General features: G+C 38.2%; 1 protein-coding gene across 1 annotated transcript in view; it reads left to right on the top strand.

The window, feature by feature from the left end:
- LOC5580003 (ubiquitin-like protein 3) overlaps positions 1–20,802 on the top strand; it is a 61,395-nt gene that overhangs the window by 26,088 nt on the left and 14,505 nt on the right. The window contains exon 2 of the mRNA XM_001653845.2: positions 5,149–5,257. Within this exon, the coding sequence (XP_001653895.2) occupies positions 5,149–5,257 (109 nt within the window). The remainder of the gene's footprint in view (positions 1–5,148; positions 5,258–20,802) is intronic.

Below are 20,802 nucleotides of genomic sequence, written 5' to 3'. Positions count from 1 at the left end.
AGCAACATTTAATTGAATCTAAGAACCTCCTTCGCTGGGTTTGATTCCAATGTATCTTAGACGAATTTCTGGTTGAATTTTGTTTTGGATCGTCAAAAAATGTACCGTGAATTGCTAGGGAAACCTTTAATTAATTCATCTCTTGCATACAATTTTGAAAAAATGTCGGTATAAATTATGAATGTAATCAAGACAAAATACTCCGAATAATACCAGAAAAGGAACTTCGTAACAAATTACTGGAACCGTTTTCAAAACAAAACTTATATTTTAAATTCAACTTTAAAAACTAGAAAGAAAAACACCAAATTCTTAAAATCCGTTTAATAATTTCTCGAGGAAAATTTTTTAGATGAGATTCTTGCGAAAACTTCTCGTGTAATTGTTGAGAAGCCCTTAAGGAAATTCCTTTATTCATTTTTTGAGTAGAACTTTTCATATGTTCACCAAAGAAACCTTCAAGCCTTTCTCATACCATCAGGTTTTTCAGGCTCTGGTGAAAAGATTTTTTTTAATATTTGCAGAATTTGTTCGGATTTATTCCAAAATGCTTAGACAAATTGATGAGTTATCGTAAGATAAACTGCTTCAAATTTATTGTTGGCCTTATTAAATTTGTGTTTTCTGTCCTAAGTTAAAAAAGAATTATATTCGAAAATTCACGTAAAACATTTAGTGAGAACTCCTGAAAACTCCAGAAACAATTTTTGAAAGTTTTCTAGAAGCCTTTTGGAGATTTTCCTAGGTTATTTCTGGATTTTTGGCAAATTAGAGGAACTATTTCATCAAAATTTTCTGTAAACTTTTTTAAGTTAGAAATCATTGAATCAATGGGATCATGGAGTTGTTTTCGAGAAAAAGAAGCAATTTGAAACCAATTGTATTCCAATGCTATTCTTGGAACGAGTTGAATACTTGGGGAATACTTGAAAATAATTCGTAAATATTAAATAATATGTAATTAGTGGAATTGCAAGACGAATACTGGGAAGAATCGTTTGAAGGATGGTAAAACGTTTCGAAGGAATCTTTGCATACATTATAGCATAATTTAATAAAGTAACTTCCTTTAGTTGTTGAAGAAAAACTATTTAAGTATTTTAAGTGAAGTCATTAGAAATCTTGTTGATGTTTTGGAAACATATCATCGTATCCATTGAAGAATAAGTATGGTTTCGTAGAATATATAAAAAGAAATCAAAAGGAATCAAATGAAATTTTTGGGAAAAAATGAAGGTATATCTAAAAAAAAAACCCATTGATAGACTTCTTTTTTCTTGATCATCCCCATCCTTTTTAAAGGTATATGATTTGAGTTACTTATAGCTCTGCTGACAAGAATCTTAGCAGAATTCTGGAGATTTCATAATACCAATAATCTTTTGCAGATATCTTGCAAAATCCGTTGTGGATTTTTAGCATCATCTTTGTTAATGAGTGCAAGTAAAATCTTTGAAAACAGAATGATTTTTATTTCGACTTCAATGAATCTAAGAATGCTCAAAGAATTGTATCATGACGCAATTTTCTATATAATTTTGATTTATTTTTCGTTGAGGCCAGGAGAAGGGGAGGAGGTTTCAACGGCCCCTCCATGCCCCCTCTGGCCACGCCCATGAAAGGAGGAAGTTTTACATGATCCTTGCAAGAAATCCTGTCCCCTGAATGAAATTGTAAAAAAAACCTCATCTAAAATTTTTGAAGAAATTTCCTTGGATAAATATAGGAAATTTATGAACATGGTATAGGGTGCAAAGCTCCTTGGGCACTTCTATGCTTCACTTTTGCAAGGGGGATTTTTCTAGGCCGAATTGTCTGAAACTTTGCAATAAGAAGGGCTTCAATACGACGCACATTATGTCGAAATATGAGCTTTGTGGGTTTTAATAAACCTTACTGCCGAAGTGAATCAAAAGGATCCGACTCCCTATATGAAAGCACTTTCAAAGAAATTTTCAGGGGAATTTTAAGACACACATCTAGGGTTTTTTTTTTCTCAGTTAAAAGATTAGGGGGATTATAGATAGAATTCCTGGAAAAGCTTTTGCGGAGATTCGATTGTTATGATTATAGTCTAGGTTAGGTCTTTCAGTCTTTCACGTTGATTGTACCTTTTTCATAGAAAGATCTATGATGAATTTAAGAAAAACCAGAAGATTATTTATTTAGGGAAAGTGTACCAGTTATGGCTACAGTGGTTACGTATTTGGCCATATGTGAAATTTCGATAACTTTCACATTTCTAATATTATTGAATGTTTTAACATCTAGATTTACGCTTTATGTTACTGCTAAAACACACACAACTTTTCAAAATGTGAAGAAATTAAAGTTATTATGTATGGCAAAATAGGGAACCACTATGGTCATAACTGGTACACCTACCCTATATCGATGCGGGAAATGATGAAAGTTGTTCTGCTACAACTATTGGAGAAGTTTCTTAATGAATCTATGAATATTTATAATAAAATATCTTCCTGAATAATTGAAAACTCCCTTGAGGAAGCCCTGGAAGTATCATTGAGAAAGTTCTGGATGATTCCCATTAGGAACGTCAGCAGTAATCAAATCAAAAATTTATATAAATCTCTGAAGGAATTTCAGGAAGTATTCAACTTTGGAAGAATCCTAAACAGAAATTCCTGGAAAACCAACATGTGGCAGTTTTTTTATAGAAACCTGGAAGGGCTAATAATTAGCTCAAAATCAACATCATCGATACACAAAGGCTTTATTCCATTATAGCATAACAAATAAGTCGACACTTGTAGTGACGAACAATACGAAGTTTGTTTTAAAATAACATCAACGAAGCTATGCAACGATAAAAATGAGTTATCATAGGCATAAAACGAGCTCACCAAATGACAATTCACGATTTTTTCCGCACTCGAACACGATTGGTCTTGATTCCGTCGCTCATCCCAGAGGAACATGCAACCGAATCAAAAGACCACGCACTATTAAAAAATATCGATTTTCGGCACATCGAGTCAAAATCGCCAATTCCTAAAATTTTCTCATCCTCATCCCATCCGGGGGGGGGGGGTATCTGTACGACATCGGTTCAGAAAAAAACTAAAGTTTCTATAAACTTACTTCAGACATAACACTAACGAAATTTCTATGGACCACACATCTATCGATCAATTCAAATTTATTGTTACAAACCTCACAAAAATAGACGCGCGCATCGTTTTTGTTCGTGTTTGACGTTTCACACTAGCGCCTTCTGCAGGCCTGGACAAAACAGGATTTTGAGCAACATGATCATCAGATGATGATGGTGTGAAGAGTGGGAAATGGATTTTAATGGAATTTGTTCTAAGTATGAGTCTGTTTATCTGAGTCTATAATTCAGTTTTCAGCTACCATCATGGTTCTCACCCTTTTTTGGTTAATATCATTGAAATATTTCTGAAAATGTGTTTTACTTATATCCAGACAATGGTGACCATTTCTTCATTTGGTCGGTGTTCAGACAGACCGGACTAGATGATATTTAGACGTTCGAAAGATGCGTTATGGACTCCATCAATTTCGATTTTTCCTACGCTGTTTTGATACAGATGTAACATCAAACATTATTAGCGAATGATGCCAATATTTCTACATTTCAAATGCCTGGGTACGTTTTCCTGAAACCATTAAAAACAATTGGTTCAGTCTGTCTCAACGCCGAACATTTCATGGTCAATGTTTTCATTTTGGGCAAAAAACTTCTTTTTCCTGATAATTATGGTAATTTTTCTTCCATCGAATAAAATCCTCGAATAACAGAAGACCATGTTCTTATCTCAGAAAAAAAAAAGTTTCAGAAATCCTTTTATGTTGGATACTCACACTATAGAAATTCAAAAAGGAACTGTAAAAGGGTCTCTGTAAGCAATCCTTATCTCTTAAAAATTATCTGAAAAGCTCCCACCAAAATTTTCTTGACAAATTTCCTGTAAAATTTTCTGGAGAAATTTCCTACAAAATTTTGTAGATGAAAATACTTCTGAAGAAATTTCCGAGGGCATTTCAGGATAAATTTCTGAAAAAAAATGTTTTCTAAGCGAAATTCGTTACTATAAAAAGTATTTTCATTACAGTAGAAATATTTAGCAGCACTGTTCCCACTCTATAAACAAAGTGTCATCAATTTGTCGCTCCAGTGTCTGATGCTCTTCGAAACATGTATCAATTTAAATACGCAAATCTTCCCATTACCATTCCGGCGGCACATCGTAGAGCCTTTGCCGCTACCGTCACGGCACGTCCAACTTCTGCTTCGCGCCTGTCGCACAGTGGTACGAAGGCGGCCAAAATTTGATAGGTGTAGTTTGCAAATTCTTGCACTGCTATTTTTGTTTGCTTTCTAGTGAATTCTCAAAGTTCTAGATCACAATCAAATCTAGCTTAACCGGCCTCATTAAAAATCAGACCTTATACTTTGTTTCGAAAATGATTCGAATCGCCTTCGGCTTGTTTTGAAAATTTTAAAAATTTCAAAGCTTTTGTAAGTTACTAAGAAAACTCTCAAAAATGATGTTTGATGTGCATTGTCTTTGATTGCGAAATTTAGCGCCAAGATAAAACTTAAAACTTCGTTATACATCGGATAAGGCTATCGAATCATCTCACTTATTTCTATCAACACATGTTTTATCATTGTCAGTTTCCAAATAAAATTGGTGTGCTAATTAATGCATTCAAGTACAATTTGATGTTTGATACACTGATCTATGATCTTTTGTTCCGTGTGCAGCCACTGTGCGTCGTCGGTAAACTTTTCACTACGTTGATTAATTAAATCACCAAACGCAAAGGGTGGGCACACTCGTTTGCCATCGTGATCGCAATGGAAACCCACCCCCCATTTCGATTTGAAACGTCTCGCTTTTCTGCCACTGTCTATATACGAATCTGACTTTTGTGTTTGTCTATTTGTTTATCATCAGCGATGTTGAAGTGGTTGAATTGCTAGCCGCGCTCCATCATCTTCATCGTCGACGTCGCTATTGATTGTATAGTGTTTATCACTCTATAGAGATACGTAGAATAAATTTACTTATTACAAACCTTGACCACTTGTTTTCTTTTCTCTCTGTTTCCCCGTTTCGTTTCATGCATTTTCCGCACTGTCAACAACAACACCAACAGATAAACCTGCGACTGATACTCGTGAGCGGCAAGACGAAAGAGTTCCTGTTCAGTCCATCCGACTCGGCCGGGGACATAGCACTAACAGTGTTCGAAAATTGGCCCGATGGTAAGTTTTCTAATTGTTTTCAGCAGAAAAATTTCAAATTTACAATCCTAGATTCTCAGTAATATTTTTGTTGAATCCAACTTTTTACGCTAGCTATAAATTAACAAGGGGTGATTCAATATTGACATGTCTTGCGTGCCGATTTTATAGTAAAGTCTCAGCAGGCAATGATTTTATTCTGTTGAAGGAACTGACAAAAATTTTCACTTGATTTGTTTTGCAGCTACACAATTTTCGTATTCAACTTTTTATATTTACATATCTTATTTTCTTGTAATCTTAAATGTTTTGTATGATTTTAGGAAATCAATGATTAGGATCCATCAATAGAAATGTTAGTAGTAGAACGCTAATGACGCTGTTCTCACTAAACTGAATTAGTTTATTATCACCTTCAACTGTATCTTTTCATTGTTTGTTCGATACCATGTTGTAGTGGATGATTTTAAAATTCATTTGACACTTTGAGGACCGGTACTCAAGCTGTCAGCGCGTGGCAAACTAGATGTTGGTAACACGAGCAGTAGCGACATTAGCATTCTTAGGTTAATGCTTCTACTGATCCATCGCAACTCATCTGGTGTGAACGAATTTCCAGACAATTTTTGGATAATCGGATAATTGGTGAATGTGGATATTGAGCGCTTTTCTATGGAAGCAATGCACTCTAAGCTGGCAACCAAATTGTCCGCCGATTTTTGTTTTTCATGGGAAAGCGGTTGTCTATATTCTTACGACCTTAGTCTACGTTATCAGACGACCTAAACACTTAGCGCCAACTTTCACACATTTGTGATAGGTTTGGCCAAGAAAGCCCTCCCACAGTTCAATATTACTTTATTCTTTTATTCTATTCTTACAAATGTTGCGTTTGGGCACTATTATTGGCGATAGAGCCACCAATTACTGCACGAAGTTACAAATAACAAAAAAGAAAACCTGCCGTTAATTTCCATTAACATTAATAGTATAGACTGCTAGCCATAGACAATTGAAATTAGTTTTTGTGGCAAGCAATGATAATTATCATCCTACATTCAGGCTTAGATGGTCTTGTGTGTTAAGAGAGCATGTGGGAGCATTAAATATAAATCCATGGATCTTTGAGTATTCTTTCTGAAAGAATTTATTCTTTCGGCGCAAATCCATAGTTCAGTTTCCTTATTGCCTCCATTTCTTATGATTCCTTTCAAAATTGCCACTCAGCATTTCTTTGAGATTTCAACCAGGAATTTCTGTAAGGATACATTCAGAAATTACTCCGGAGATTCCCCCTAAGATTGCAGGAATTCCTTCTAAAATTCTTCAATAAATTTCCCAGTTCTCAAAGAACTTATCGAAGGATGTATCTAGAGATAATTTCCCAGTTCCCAAAGAACTTATCAAAGGATGTATCTAGAGATATTTTCAGCAATTGTAATTGTAATGTTGTAATTTCTCTGAAACAATTTTATGAAGTTCTCCTAAAAGAATGATGAAACTGCCGCAGAAATTCCTTATGAACTCATGCAGGCGTCCTTGAAAAAACTCCAGGTTCCATAGTTCAGTTTCCTTATTCGATTAGTAGTAATCCTGTTTAATGTACCTAAAATAAATAAAAAACAAAATGAAATTATAACAAGAATGTACTATATGAAACTTCATGGAAACTTTTTTGGTTTTGGTCTCATGGAAACACGTTTGTCAACATCAACAACATAAAAAAAAAATTCGGCACAGAGGTTACTACGATCCAACTATGAAAAAATTATAGTGTGGGCATGAAATGTCAGAAAGGGGTGATTCAAAATTTATGGCATACTAGCGTAGGTGTACCAGTTATGGACATAATGGTTCCCTATTTCGCCATACGTGATAATTCAATTGATTTCAGTTTTTTTTTTATTATTTTGTGTGTTTCAGTAGTATGAAATCAAATGTATCTTGATGTTTAAGCATTCAAAAATATTCAAAATGTGATAGTTTTTGAGAATACACAAATGGCCAAATTGGGAACCACTATAGCCATAACTGGTACACTTTCCCTACTAGCGTTATGTGATTTTGTTCCATTTGAATTCTGGTGTTGCATTTATCGTAAAAAATAATGTTTTTTATGCCAGTTTTTTTCGTGCAGAAGTATTTTTACTCACAACGCAATTCACTAAAGCACGATTTATCCTCATAAAATACACTAAAATTAAATAGAAGAAGTATAAATGACGACACTTGCTTGTCTAGCTTCTGCTGGTACATGCATGAAGTAATGCCATGCTATACAATCCTGAGACACAGAAAAAGCCTTCATTTCCAAATTTGTCTAAATTTAACCACCGCAACCTGGCAAGGACTCTGCCCTGCTTTTTTTACCTCCATTATGAACCCGGTGCGGTTGTTACAAACTAAACTTTTCTTTCATCATGTTTTCTGGCTTTGGTACATACTCTGTTGTAGTGAGACACCGATTTCCACCCACATTAGTACTGGACGCCTTCCAGTAGTGGAGGGTGGTTTCCACGCTTACCGTGTGGTTGCGGTGGTGAATAAATAATTAGATGGTTATCTATCTTCATTTTCCGTCCGACCGGCGGCGTCCTGTTGGTACCTCCAAATGGTGGCGCATGGCGACCCAATTTATGCGATCCTGTCGGCTCCGACGTGAGCCCACATGAGTCTAGGGTGGATGGGTGGACGAATGCCAAAACGTCGAAACGTCAGAACCCCGAAAAAGCAACACTAGAAAAGAAACAATGACAAAATTTAAAAACATAATCATAAACACGGATAATAAGCCATAAAACAGCATTAGAAATGCATATATGTACACTCTTAAAAATAATGAAAAAAAAATTTCATTATTTTTAAGAGTGTACATATATGCATTTCTAATGCTGTTTTATGCGGATGTAATTCACATTATGACTGGATGACACATGATGTAATTGATGAAATGACGAAAAAATGTGTTCTGAAAGATGTATTGAACGAAAAATGTAATTTTACATGATGAAGGACATGAAAACGATGCCACTATGATTAACATTTCCCGAATCAGACACCATCGTATTTAAAATGTGACACAAATCCACGTTATTTGACTCGCTTCTTTTATGTGCATTCAAAAGACGTAAAATCACATGATTTTTTCGGAGTGTGTAGGTATTATTAAAGCACTTCAAATGCAGACTAGCCTAATAACAGCTCTTCCATCACATTGATGCTTCTAAGCCCGATGCTTTAAGGGAGAGTTGACTGTAATTGTTGCGAATTTTGTAGCAGATCGAACATCTATCAAAAGAATAAACTATTCACTACATATTTACACGATATATAATTTGTCACATATTCAGTTACAAATTCGATGTTTTGTAACTGGCAACGTTTTTTCATTCGACGTTCCGTCTTTCGACGTTTTGTCCTTAAGCCCATGTGGGCACTCAGGTGCTGCTGCTAGTGTATCATTTGGCTCGGTTTCCAGCTGGCAGGTGTACCTACCACCAGAAATGTCGGAGATCAACCTTCCGTAAGTGTTAAAGGTTGATATAAAAAAAGAACCAGGAAAATTTGTGTGTCTTTTTCTTTTGTTCGTCTAAATTTTCCTGCTGCACTGGTTCGTGTTTTGCGCTTATAATTATTTCACCAGAATGTGTTAAACCTTGTCTTGGAACATTGAAACAAGAAACGCAAGGGCGAGCTCACCATGGTCAAATTGATTGATAATGTCTTTTGTAATATGTATTACTAAGCAGGGCTTGTGGCGAGCCTTATTTTTAACCAATTGGTTACTCTTTTAATGCAAGTTTCTATTTCAACGGTTGGTCTCTGAAGTCTCTTTCTTAAGTAAAATGGCTTTATTAGTCACTTTCTCCATGATAATAAATCATCGAGCTGTTTAGTGGAATTCCTATAAATGAATGAAGGACCGAATTTAGTACTCTAAATTCCACTAGAGTTTGTATCCTTTGATAAGGACTGTTCATTTTATAAAGTGGACACTTTGTTTATGCTATATCTCTTTTATTTATTGATAAAATCGTAATCGGTTTTCTGTGCATCGTTCAACTATTATTCTACAATGCAATGAAAATATAAGATCTTAGAAAATGCTTTTGGTTGAAGAGCTAAACAGTTTTTCCAAAAACACATAAGAAAATCTGTTCGTCAAAGTTTAACATTTTTTTTCGCACATCAAAAATCCTTATTTTTATGAACAAATTGTATGTTTGTATGCTTTACTATTCTACTGAAGATATAGTTTTGAAATAATTAATAATATTCCACCATTCCCTGACATTAGGTAACTTTGGTGATTTATCCATTTATGGCTAAATTTGCGGATACACCATCCTTTCACTCCCAGCAAAAGAGAAAAGTAAAAAGCGTGTTCAAAACTAGTTTAGATTACTAAAGAAGCTACATTTGTTTAAACAAGAGCTAAATTGTAGGTTTAAACCACAGTCTTAAGTATAAATTTGACTCTATATGGTAGTTTACTGAAAATTCTCATACTTTTAAAATCGTGTACGCATATTTATCGATCTACAGCAAACTATAAACGGTTTCCTCCAAATCTTTCAATTGGTAATCTTAGAATAACATATTATGAAAATAATATGAAAATAATATGTTTAAAATAAAATAGATTTTATTACAGCAGTGTTGCCAATTTTGATGATTGCCAATGTACTTTGAAAGGTCTTCTAAGAATAAAGCAATTGTGTTTCTGCTTTAAATGTGTCGTGGGGGCTAAATAAGAAACTCTATGATGGCGTAAGTTTTTTTTCATATTAATACTATATTAGCACTTTCGTCAGGACGTACTTTAAACCAAAAAAAATCTACTCATATCAGTTCCCTTCAAATTTAAAATATTTTTCTCTGAAAAGTATAGGGAAAAATTGATTTTGTTATATCTGTAATATTGTTGCACCAAAAATAACGTGATTTTTTCAATCAGGCTTCTGATTGATGATGCTTTCGAAGAACAAGCCTTTTTTGAAAATAGAAAATATAAATTGTCGAATTTTCCAGCCAATTTCTAACAATCATTGATTTTGATAACCACCAAAAATCGACCGATCTAATCGTTGTTCCATATTCGTGTGAAATTCAATTATTTTAGAAATTTTTTATTATCACAACATAGTACAATACTAGTCAAACGACGTACAGAAAACCGATTGAAATTGCATTGATAAATTAAAAAGATACAGCATGCACAAGGTGTCCACTTTATAAAATGAACAGTCCTTAGATACGCGTATTTCGACCTCAACTGTAAGGCCGTAGTAGTCTAGTCTAGTAGTAGTTGAGGTCGAAATACGCGTATCTATCAAAGGATACAAACTCTAGTGGAATTAAATACCTTACTTGATACATGATGGGCAACAATTCCTTGCTATTGCGTAGAATCTACGCCGAATGAAGAAGCCTTTCCTATTGGACCCGGTCCTGGGCCAATCGCTTCCAGTCACCCTGAACGTTAAGCGACCTTAAATCCTCCTCAACTGCAAAAAACCATCTGGTGCGCGACCTCCCACGGAGGCGACAGTCTCTCCCTGGTTCTCTGCTGAATATTAGTTTAGCTTGACTTTCCTCCGACAAGCGAGCTACATGCCCAGCCCACCGCAGCCTGCCTTGTGTTTTATACGCTTAACAATATCCATTTCTTTATAGACTTGGTATAACTCGTGATTCATGCGACGCCGCCAGATGCCATTGCCCAACTTACCGCCGAGTATTGTTCGTAGCACTTTATGTTCAAAGACCCCAAAAGCTCTCCGGTCGACCTCTTCCAACGTCCAAGATTCGTGGCCGTACAGAGTTACCGGAAGAATTAGAGTCTTGTACCACGCGAGTTTGGTCTTCGTCTGTAAGCTGCGGGACTTTAGCTGGTTACGAAGTCCGAAAAAAGCCCGACTCGCAGCCGCAATACGCCTTTTTACCTCACGGGTAACATCATTATCGCAAGTCACTAGAGTTCCAAGGTACACAAATTGTCACTACCAACATCATCTATGGGCCCACGGTGTCTACCAGCGACCATGTACTTTGTCTTTGTGGTATTAATAATATGCCCAATTCGCGTTGTTTCCCTTTTAAAAGGCCAAGAATCGCCACGGCTTGTCGATTAATCCAGATTTTATCGTTATCGTCCGCAAAACCAAGGGGCATATACGAACGTGTGATAATAGTGCCATTCCTATGCACTAGGGTGCGACTTATTTTTGAAAAGTTCTCAAAACCAAAAATTCATGTGCTCTACTGAATTCAAATCACATTAAAAGAGAAACCTCAAAATTTGAGCCAAAAATATTAACATTTAGAGGTGGCGCAAGCGTGTTGAAGGTGAATTTTCAGATTATAAAAAATGACCTTCAGTAAAGTACACATAACTTTGTTATTTTGCAACCGATTTTAAAACTTTTAGCATCAATACCTTCAAAATTAAATTTGTAAAAACTTTGTTGAACACCAAATTTGTCTAAAATCAAAACAAGTTTTAGTTAAAAGTAATTTATTTCAAATTTTTCCTCATTTTACTAAAAATTTCAACTTTGTTTGACCATAACTTCATGATTACTCAACCGATTCCAAATCTTTACATGCTTTTGAAGCAAATTTAATTGTTTTCAAACCTTTCATATATCACATTTCACTAAAAAAATGTCTTGACCAAGTTATTCAGCAAAAACTGCACAAAAACATTATTTTTTAACGAAAAATGCCAGTTTTGTCAAATCTTTGGCAGTTAAATATTGTCTCTTAAGCTGAAACTGATTTTTATCATTTGTTAAACCTTTAGGAAGGACTTTGTAACAATTTTTAAATAATTTTGAAACAAAATTATGTTTGCATATGTTAAAAAATATATGCACTATTCAACTCGTAACTAAGGCAAGATGCTTTATATATTTAAGTTTTATAGAAAAAATGCTGTTTTCGGCAATAAAAAACTTAAATTATCCAAAGAAATTTAATTTTTTCATTGATAAATCATGTTTTTGGGTAGTTTTTGTTGAATACCTAAGTCAAAAATATTTTTTAGAAAAAATGTTGTATGTACAGTTCGAAAACAATTAAATTTGCTTCAAAAGTATGTAAAAAGATTTGGAATCGATTGAGTTTTAATGAAGTTATGGTCAAACAAAAATGATTTTTTTAGCAAAATGAGGAAAAATTTGGATATAAGTATTTTTAACTAAGACAAGTTTTGATTTTAGACAAATTCGATGTTCTACAAATTTTTTATAAATTTAATTTGAAAGAAAATGGTGCTAAAAGTTTTGAAATCGGTTGAAAGATAACAAAGTTATGTTTTCTTAACTGCAGGTCATTTTTTATAACTTGAAAATTCACCTTCAACACGCTTGCGCCACCTCTAAATGTTGATATTTTTGGCTCAGATTTTGAGGATTCTCTTTTTTTGTGATTTGAATTCAGTAGAGCACACGAATTTTTGGTTTTGAGAACTTTTGAAAAATAAGCCGCACCCTACTATGCACGCAAGCTCTCCTTGTTGCTCCTTCTAACGCTATGTTGAACAATAGGTTTGAAAGTGCATCGCCCTGCTTCAATCCGTCTAAGGTTTCGAAGGATGTTGAAATCTCATCCGTAACCCGTATTTTCTCTCTGTTCGGATGTGCCACTGCGACCAGTATTTAGATCTATTGTGGCATTACCCGTATCCTTAGTGTATAGTGCATGTCGCATTACTCCATTTCCATTGATAGGTAATGAAGCGCGCCCCTTAGCAGACATAATCGATTAAATTTCAGAGAAACCAAATCGGTACTACTGATATTTGACCATGTAACGGAACTCTAGTCCCATCCTTGTTTTGCTTTTAGTTTAGTCCCAGAAAAATACTAGAAAAAAGGGGCTTTATGGTAGCAGCAAAACCGAATCAAGCTAGAAAATTTGTTTAGTAATCTGAATTCACGTGAGTCCTTGAATAACCAGTACTTACAGTCCTTGTTGAGTTAATACTCATGATTGTTATCCTGGCTTCAAGTGTAGTCTCGGGACTGACCAACTCCGAGTCTTTAACCATCTGCTAGGTAAAATAGATTAATTTTCAGAAACTGTTGCCAGTAACAAGGACTTTGTACCGCGAATCCTTGAATTACCAGAACATACAAGATGAGACTAGGGTTCAAATCGGTAGATCTTACCCCGTAACGCACCACGAAAAGGTGATCTACCCGCGGTACGGGTAAAGTAACCCGTATACTTGATTTCGATCCTTCAAACGTTCACGAATCAGTCTAATCAGTTTCGTCGGAAAACCATGTTCCATTATTATTGCCCACAACTCGTTTCTTTCAACTGAATCGTCCGCCGCCTTCAAATCAATGAACAGATAATGAGTCTGCAAATTGTACTCTCAGAATTTGTTGAGGATCTGTCGCAGGGTAAACACTTGATCCGACGTCGATCGGCCCTCACGAAAACCAGCTTGGGATTCGCCGACGAAGGACGAAGATTTCACTTGAAATTTCATACAGGCATTACTCCAGCAATATCGTAAAAAAAGGAATAATGTCACAAGCTATTTCTCCAATTCGCAATTTCATAGAGAGTTGCGATCCCGAAATTCTGCAGCAATTATTTCGGTTTCTTTTTCGTTGATACGTTTAAATTTATCCAGGGAGTGGTTTCAGGGATTCCTTCGGAAATGAAATCATTACATAAATGAAAATCTCACCCTCGCATTTTAGCTTGTATATTTTTTTTTCAGTTGACATTAAATGGACTAATGATGAAACTTCTGTGACATTTGTTTAAATATTTGCTAGTTTGCCTTGCTGCTAAAAATACTAAATATTGACTAATTAATAATTAATCTAAACCTAAACTACAACAGAATAAATTAAAATTTGAACTTATACTACCAAGTACGAGACTAAGTGTTAGTAGCATTTTCTTATTTTGTTGCACCGTTCTAATTAATAAAATTTACAGCTTTTAGCGAATTATCACCGGCAAAAAGGTGAATTTTGCTACGAAGACCTCCGGAAGGTAACCCCGACCGCAACATTCTCAAGGAATTGTAGCGACCCAAAATACAGCTAACAGGGGAGCAGATCGGGAATTTCGAATCCTCGGTGATAGACGTTGAAGAGTTCAATTGTGCGGTATGTAAGCGGCCCAACAACGTGGAGCTTTATATGCTGCAGTGCGGAGAATCTTCGTGCGAAATGCGTACCGAAAGTTCCTCCGCCCCCGCTAGCTCAAGGACTGGTTGATTTAGCACTTCGAGCTCACGGTGAGTGCAGATCGCCCAGGAACTCCAGAGACTGGATGACGAAAGATGTTGACGAGAGAAACTGGAAGAAGAGCGGTTACGGAATGAAAAGTTGCTGATCGAGAAGGCGATAAACGAGAAGCTGGAGCGGGAGAAAGAGTATATGGTTCGGAAGCAAGAGCTACTGCGCCAGCAGGATGAAGATGTGGTGAGTGTAAAGAGTGGACGAAGCAGTCGAAGCAATGCAAGCAGCCGACAAAAGGTTGAAGAGTGGTTCGGTAAGCAGCAAATAACCTCCGGTGGCGACCTTGCTATCGATTCTCGTTGAAAGCTACAATACCATCAACCGAATCCATCAGAACATTCCGGTGGACCAGTCGGATCATCAACACCCGTGGAAATCCATGAATCTGTATGTCAGTGATCACCAGCGAGCCCTAGCAGGAATGATGGAATCAGTCTCTCGCACTATCGACAGCATTTCTATCGGAGACACTCCGGAGATCCAGGACAATTTCGATAACCATCCTTTCGGCCAACAACAACGAGATTCAAGAGACAGCAAGACGTCGAAGCGCAGCATCAAGCGGAAAACGAATCACGGCGGAAGCGAGAACTGAACCTTGACAATCGGTTGAAACTATTTGAACAGCAGTACGTGCAGGAGCAAGTTCTGTAAACCCTTCAGACGCTGTACGGGAGGCCGGAGCAGATTGTTCACAATCTTGTGGCCAAAGTTCGAAAAACGCCAGCCCTCAAAGCGAAAAGGCAGGAAACGTTGATGCAGTTGGGTACTGTATCAAGAGAACTTGCCGATGGTCGATTTGAAAACGTTCAGCGAGTATATGAGGAAGGTTACAACCGCTACTAGTGGTGTGATGAACTTCTCATTTGCATCGAAGCCGATGAAGGATGAGAACCCCAGAGCCAAGGTTAAGGCGTTTGTAAATGCCCACATGACCCATGAACGGAAGGATACATCACCAACCGTCAACACCACTGAGGATCGTCGAGAGCAGGCTAAAAGCGCTAAATTGAAAGCAGGTGGTAACAAAAACTGTGAGAAGTGCCATCATCATCTCCTATATTCGGAGCCCCCCCAGAAGCAACCAGTCACCGATGCCACTGTAACCATCAACCGTTAACCTATTTCATCGACACTGTTCAAGATCCTGTCAGTGATATTGTACGGGAAGAATGGTTCAGTGAATACATATGCATTTTTGGACGACAGTTCGTCGGTAACAATTGGTGAACAAGCTATTGCAGACAAATTATAAGTGAAAGGGCGAGCGCATTCCTTGTCTATCCATTAAACCAGTGGAATTAACAAGAAAATGGCGATGACAGAGCTAGTAACGCTTAGCATATCGGGGCCAGGGTGCGACACGCACTTCAATTTGTCCGAAGTGTACACCGTCGAGAACCTGTGAGTACCGCAACAGTCGGTGGACGTTGGATAAATGGCGGAAGAGTATCAACATCTGTGGCGTCAGGAGTTACAGAGAGTCCGTTCCTGGACTGCTGATTGGATTGACCTGTTTCAATGACGAAGCTTCGAGAAGGTCAAGAGCGAGAACCAATCGCTGCAAAGACTTGCATTGGGTGGGTAGTATGTGGCCGCCTACGCTGGGGAGAAGCAAATTTCCAGCATCGTCAAATGCATATATGCGCGACACGTTCGGAGCATGGCCTCCACGAATACGTTCGTGAGTTTTTCTTGGTTGAGAGCCTTGGAGTTGTCGTAGCTACTAATTCGTAGGGAAGTTAAGACCAATGAGCGCATAGAATCCTCGAAGAGACTACGATGCGGACGGCAAACGGACTCCTTTGTAGAGATGATTCCATCGAGTTTCCGGACAGTCGTCCCATGGTAGAGCGTCGATTTAGATGCCTCGAAAAGCGTTTAGAAAAGGAACCGGAGTTGTACGACAGCGTTCGTAAACAAGTAGCTGACTACGTATTGAAAGGGCTACGTCCACGTAGTAAAGAAGGATGAAATGGTCGAATTTAATCCGCGGCGTACGTAGTATCTTCCCCTGGGCGTAGTGCTGACCCCGAACAAGCCTCGTTTTTTTTTTGTGCGAGTGATTTGAGAACGCGGTGAGGTGTTTTCCGGTGACATCCAGGAAATATTCCTGCAAGTTGGAATCCGGATCGAAGTTCGTCTACCGTAACTCACCGAGTGAACCTTTGGTATCCGACAGTAGACACAGAAAAGGCAGCTACTAGGTGTCGGATCGGTCCTCAGTTTAGGAAGCTATCGGAGAAGTGAACCCGACTACTGTGAAACATATATCGATGAAGAGCCAAAGTGGATTCGAGCGGGTGCTTGGCATATCGTGGCTGCCAGGCGAAGATTTGTTATGTTTCCCGATTTGCCCATAAAAGGTTCTGGAAAATGAGAAGGCACCGACTAAGAGGGTGATGCTGAGCTTCGTGATGAAGATCTACGATCCGCTGGAACTAGTCGTTCGTAGTTCATCGAAAAATCGTGTTTCAAGATATCTGGAAAGCGAAAGTAGATTGGGACGACAAAATAACCGAGGATCTATTCACACGCTGTGGCTGCAGGGTTTGCAGGAGTTGAACAACGTGCGAATACCGCGGAACTACTTCCCGGGTACGATCCTTCGTGCTACAATGATCTGGAGCTCCACATATTCGTAGACGGGAGTGAACAAGTTTACTCATCTGTAGCTTATTTCCGTGTTCGAGATTGCGGACAGTTATGTTGTGCGCTAGTGGCGTCAAAGACAAAGGAAGCTCCACTACAACTAACTTCCGTACCTCGACTGGAGTTGCAGGTCGCCGTAATCGCCGCACGTCTACGTAAGACCGTCGAAGATGATCATTCAGTGCAAATCAAACGCACTTTCTAATGGAGTGATTCAAGCACCGTTGTCTCGTGGAGGAGGTCGGATACTCGGCGATATCGGCAGTACGTGGCGTTTAGAGTCAACGAGTTCCTGAGCCTGTCGAAGACTGAAGAGTGGCGTTGTTTGGGAACCAAATGCAATGTTGCTGATGAGGCTACTAAGTGGGTGAGAAGGTGAGAAGCTTCTGCGATGAATTCGGAAAACAAAGAGCATGGAAACTGAAGATGTCAGCAGTCCAGAATTGCGGAATGCTGAGAGCGTCCACTGGCGATTTGCGGACAGTTACCTAGAAGCGGTGGCATCAATGTATAGGAACGCACGTACAGCTCCCGAAAGTAGACGTGCACTAAGCCGAAGCAGTCCACTGGCGATTCTTCCACCAATGCGGGACGAACATGGATTGTTGCGCGTAGACAGTCGTATCGCTGCCGCAGATTACCTTGAACAGGACACCAATGACTACCTACCGATGACAGTAGTAAAGGATACCCGGTAACTAACTTGTTGCTGGAATGGTACCATTCAAACGAAGTTCATCAGAAATGCACCACAAGAAGTGTATAGCGATAATGGCACGAACTTCATAGGCGCTAGTAAGGAGCTTGAAGACGACTTGCGAGATATCAACAGTCGCTGGGGTAGCATTTACACATACACGAATACCCAAAAAAGACGGCCCTCGAAGCATTGCCCATGTCACAAAAGCTAAACTACGAATCATTCGCCACTTTATTGACCGAAGCAGAGTACATGGTGAACTCGCGGCCGTTGACGTTCCTGCTGCTAGATAGCAAGGAGCAGGATGTTCAACTCGAGTGGAGTTCGGCAACCCGTCAGCGCACCAGAGCTTTGAATAGCAGCTGGGAGCTGATTCAGCACAAACTGGATACGTTCTGGAGTCGGTGGATCGTGGAATACTTCCCGATAATATATCGAAAATCAAAGAGGTTCAGCGATGTCACACCAATTGAAGAACGAACGTTATTTGTAGTCGTTGACGGAAAGATCTGAAACCAATGAGTTCGTGGGCCTTCCTTAGCCGAGTGGTTAGAGTCCGCGGCTACAAAGCAAAGCCATGCCGAAGGTGTCTGGGTTCGAATCCCGGTCGGTCCAGGATCTTTTCATAAAGAAAATTTCCTTGACTTCCCAGGGCATAGAGTATAATCGTACCTGCCACACGATGTTTGCCGAACGTATCTAGGAAAAGATGGTGCTGTACGTCTCGCGGACGTTGCGACACCCGCCGGAATCTTGAAGAGGAGAGCGGCCTGCAATCTGCCAATTCTTGGATGTTGCCGGACATGGAAAAGTGGAATTAAGAGGTCGCGGTGAAAAGGATGGCAGCGGTTGATGTACAGCTGTTAGTCGCAGATATGGTGGCGTCGAACCAGTGTTCGCACGTCACGGAGAATGTTGCGACAAATTCGTCTATTGACGCGCCCCCCCGAAACCTTCGACCATATGGGTACCGAAACCCTTGAAAGATTACTGGTTACGCTTGTAGATTAGAAGGTTTGTACTTAGAGAAGTTGTTAAATTCTGTAAGCAATCGTATGACTCAAAACTCGCTCGATACGAATGAAGATCCGAAGTCCTGTTCTGAAAGGAGTTCTTCAATAACCTTACACAGTCTTCTTCTTCATTATGAGGTTACATCAAATGAACCTACATCTCAGCTTATTGCACTTATGAGCACTTCCACAGTTATTAATCGAGAGCTTTTTTTGTCAATTGAAAATTTTTGCATTTCCAAAACCGTTTTGCAAGCTCGAAGATAAATGTCCAGAGAAGTTGAGAAAATTTCCAATTCGAAAAGATACTCGGGTAACCATAAAGAGATCCCCAATTATGCTTTTATAACAGAAGGTCGTTATTCAAAGGAGTTCAATGATAACCTGAGAACGACCCATTTTACATGAAGATGTTTCGCATAAAGACGTTTCGGGTCCTGGCATAATGGATATTTCGCATAAATCAGTTTCATACAAGAACAGGTAACATATTAAAGGAGGCATATAATTCTGTCACGCTAGAATGGGACTCCCTTCGCTTTTTGTATAAGAGCTCAAAAATTTTGTGAGGCTTGTCACGCTCTGGCTGGTCCCCACCTTAAACCGTGACGTAATTAGTGCATGACCCCTTATACAAAATGTCCCGCTTGACTCTGCACGAGCATTAACCTTATTCATAAAACTCCTAGAGATCTCTTGTAGATTCAAAAATCTTTATTCAAAACAGTTTTTGGATAACCGTAAACAATTGTTTAACTAGAAACTTAATAGGACCATATTTTATTGAGCCTGTATGTAGATCTTAAACTCTATACTCAAATGAGTACTATAATAAGATTAGATAGACTTTGAACTCGACACATGATTCCAAAAACCTTCATCACAACTACCTGGGGATTGCTTGAAAAAAAAAACAAGAAAAAAGTCTTTGAATATTTGCTTGGAATTTTTGATTCATCAAGAAATCTCAGGGGAAATCTCTGGTTTATATCCTGGAAGATTTCTTAGAGATACCCCTGGTTGCTCGATAAATTTGTTTAAGAATCTCTTGTGATATTTTTTAAAGATATGGAAGAATTTCTGGGGTAGTTTTTACAGATATCCTTAGAAAAATTAAATGTTGAGTTTCGAGGATTCCCCTTTCCACTTATTGCAATGCAGAATCAACATCCGTGAGTGCTGTTCCAAAATTGATTAGAGTCAATTAAATTGAATCAACTGAATCGCTAATGTCTGTTGTTTGTCTGTATTCCATTCGCCGAAATTGGTTCCAAACTAAGTGCCAAGCGAAACTCGGATCAAGAATCGTTAATGGAAAGCACAAACTACCCCAACGCCAACACAGGGATCGGGTAGCTAACTAGCGATAGGGTTGTTGTTTGGATGTCCCCAGCAAATAATAGCTTGACGTTATGACATTAGTCCCGATTAATGGATAATAACCAAACTGTTTCATAATTATATAAAAAAAATGTTACACATGAATAACAAAAAGCTAAATCGAATGTAATAACAAAGACTGATTGAAATTTGCTTTATTAGAAACAGTTTTAATAAAGAATCTAAGAGCAAATGCTTATACATGGATATTATTATTTCATAATAAGAAAAACGTGCTAATGGGGTAACAAAATCTGTTTCAATTATGTTTCAATCTACTACTCGGGGAAGAGGACCAACATGGTACACGAGACACCCAAGCGACTGGACTGAAAGGCACGAGCCAGACCCAATGTCTCTTTCTGATTGTTTACTGTTCCGCGCCTCCACCACTGTTTGGGGTTCGGTTGAATTGGGGAGGACAGGACGTCGCCGAAGACGACGTCTAGTCTGGTTCAGTTCATGACCGACGGGCACCACCTAAACAGATCCAAGTAGAGAAAGTAGTCTGCAGTGCCAGCCGAAAATATATTGGTGGAAAAAACGGGT

This window comes from Aedes aegypti, chromosome 1 (genome assembly GCF_002204515.2).
Source record: "Aedes aegypti strain LVP_AGWG chromosome 1, AaegL5.0 Primary Assembly, whole genome shotgun sequence".
NCBI classification, from domain to species: domain Eukaryota; kingdom Metazoa; phylum Arthropoda; class Insecta; order Diptera; family Culicidae; genus Aedes; species Aedes aegypti.
Note: the sequence above shows the minus strand (reverse complement) of the source record. Positions and strands in the feature narration are given on the sequence as shown.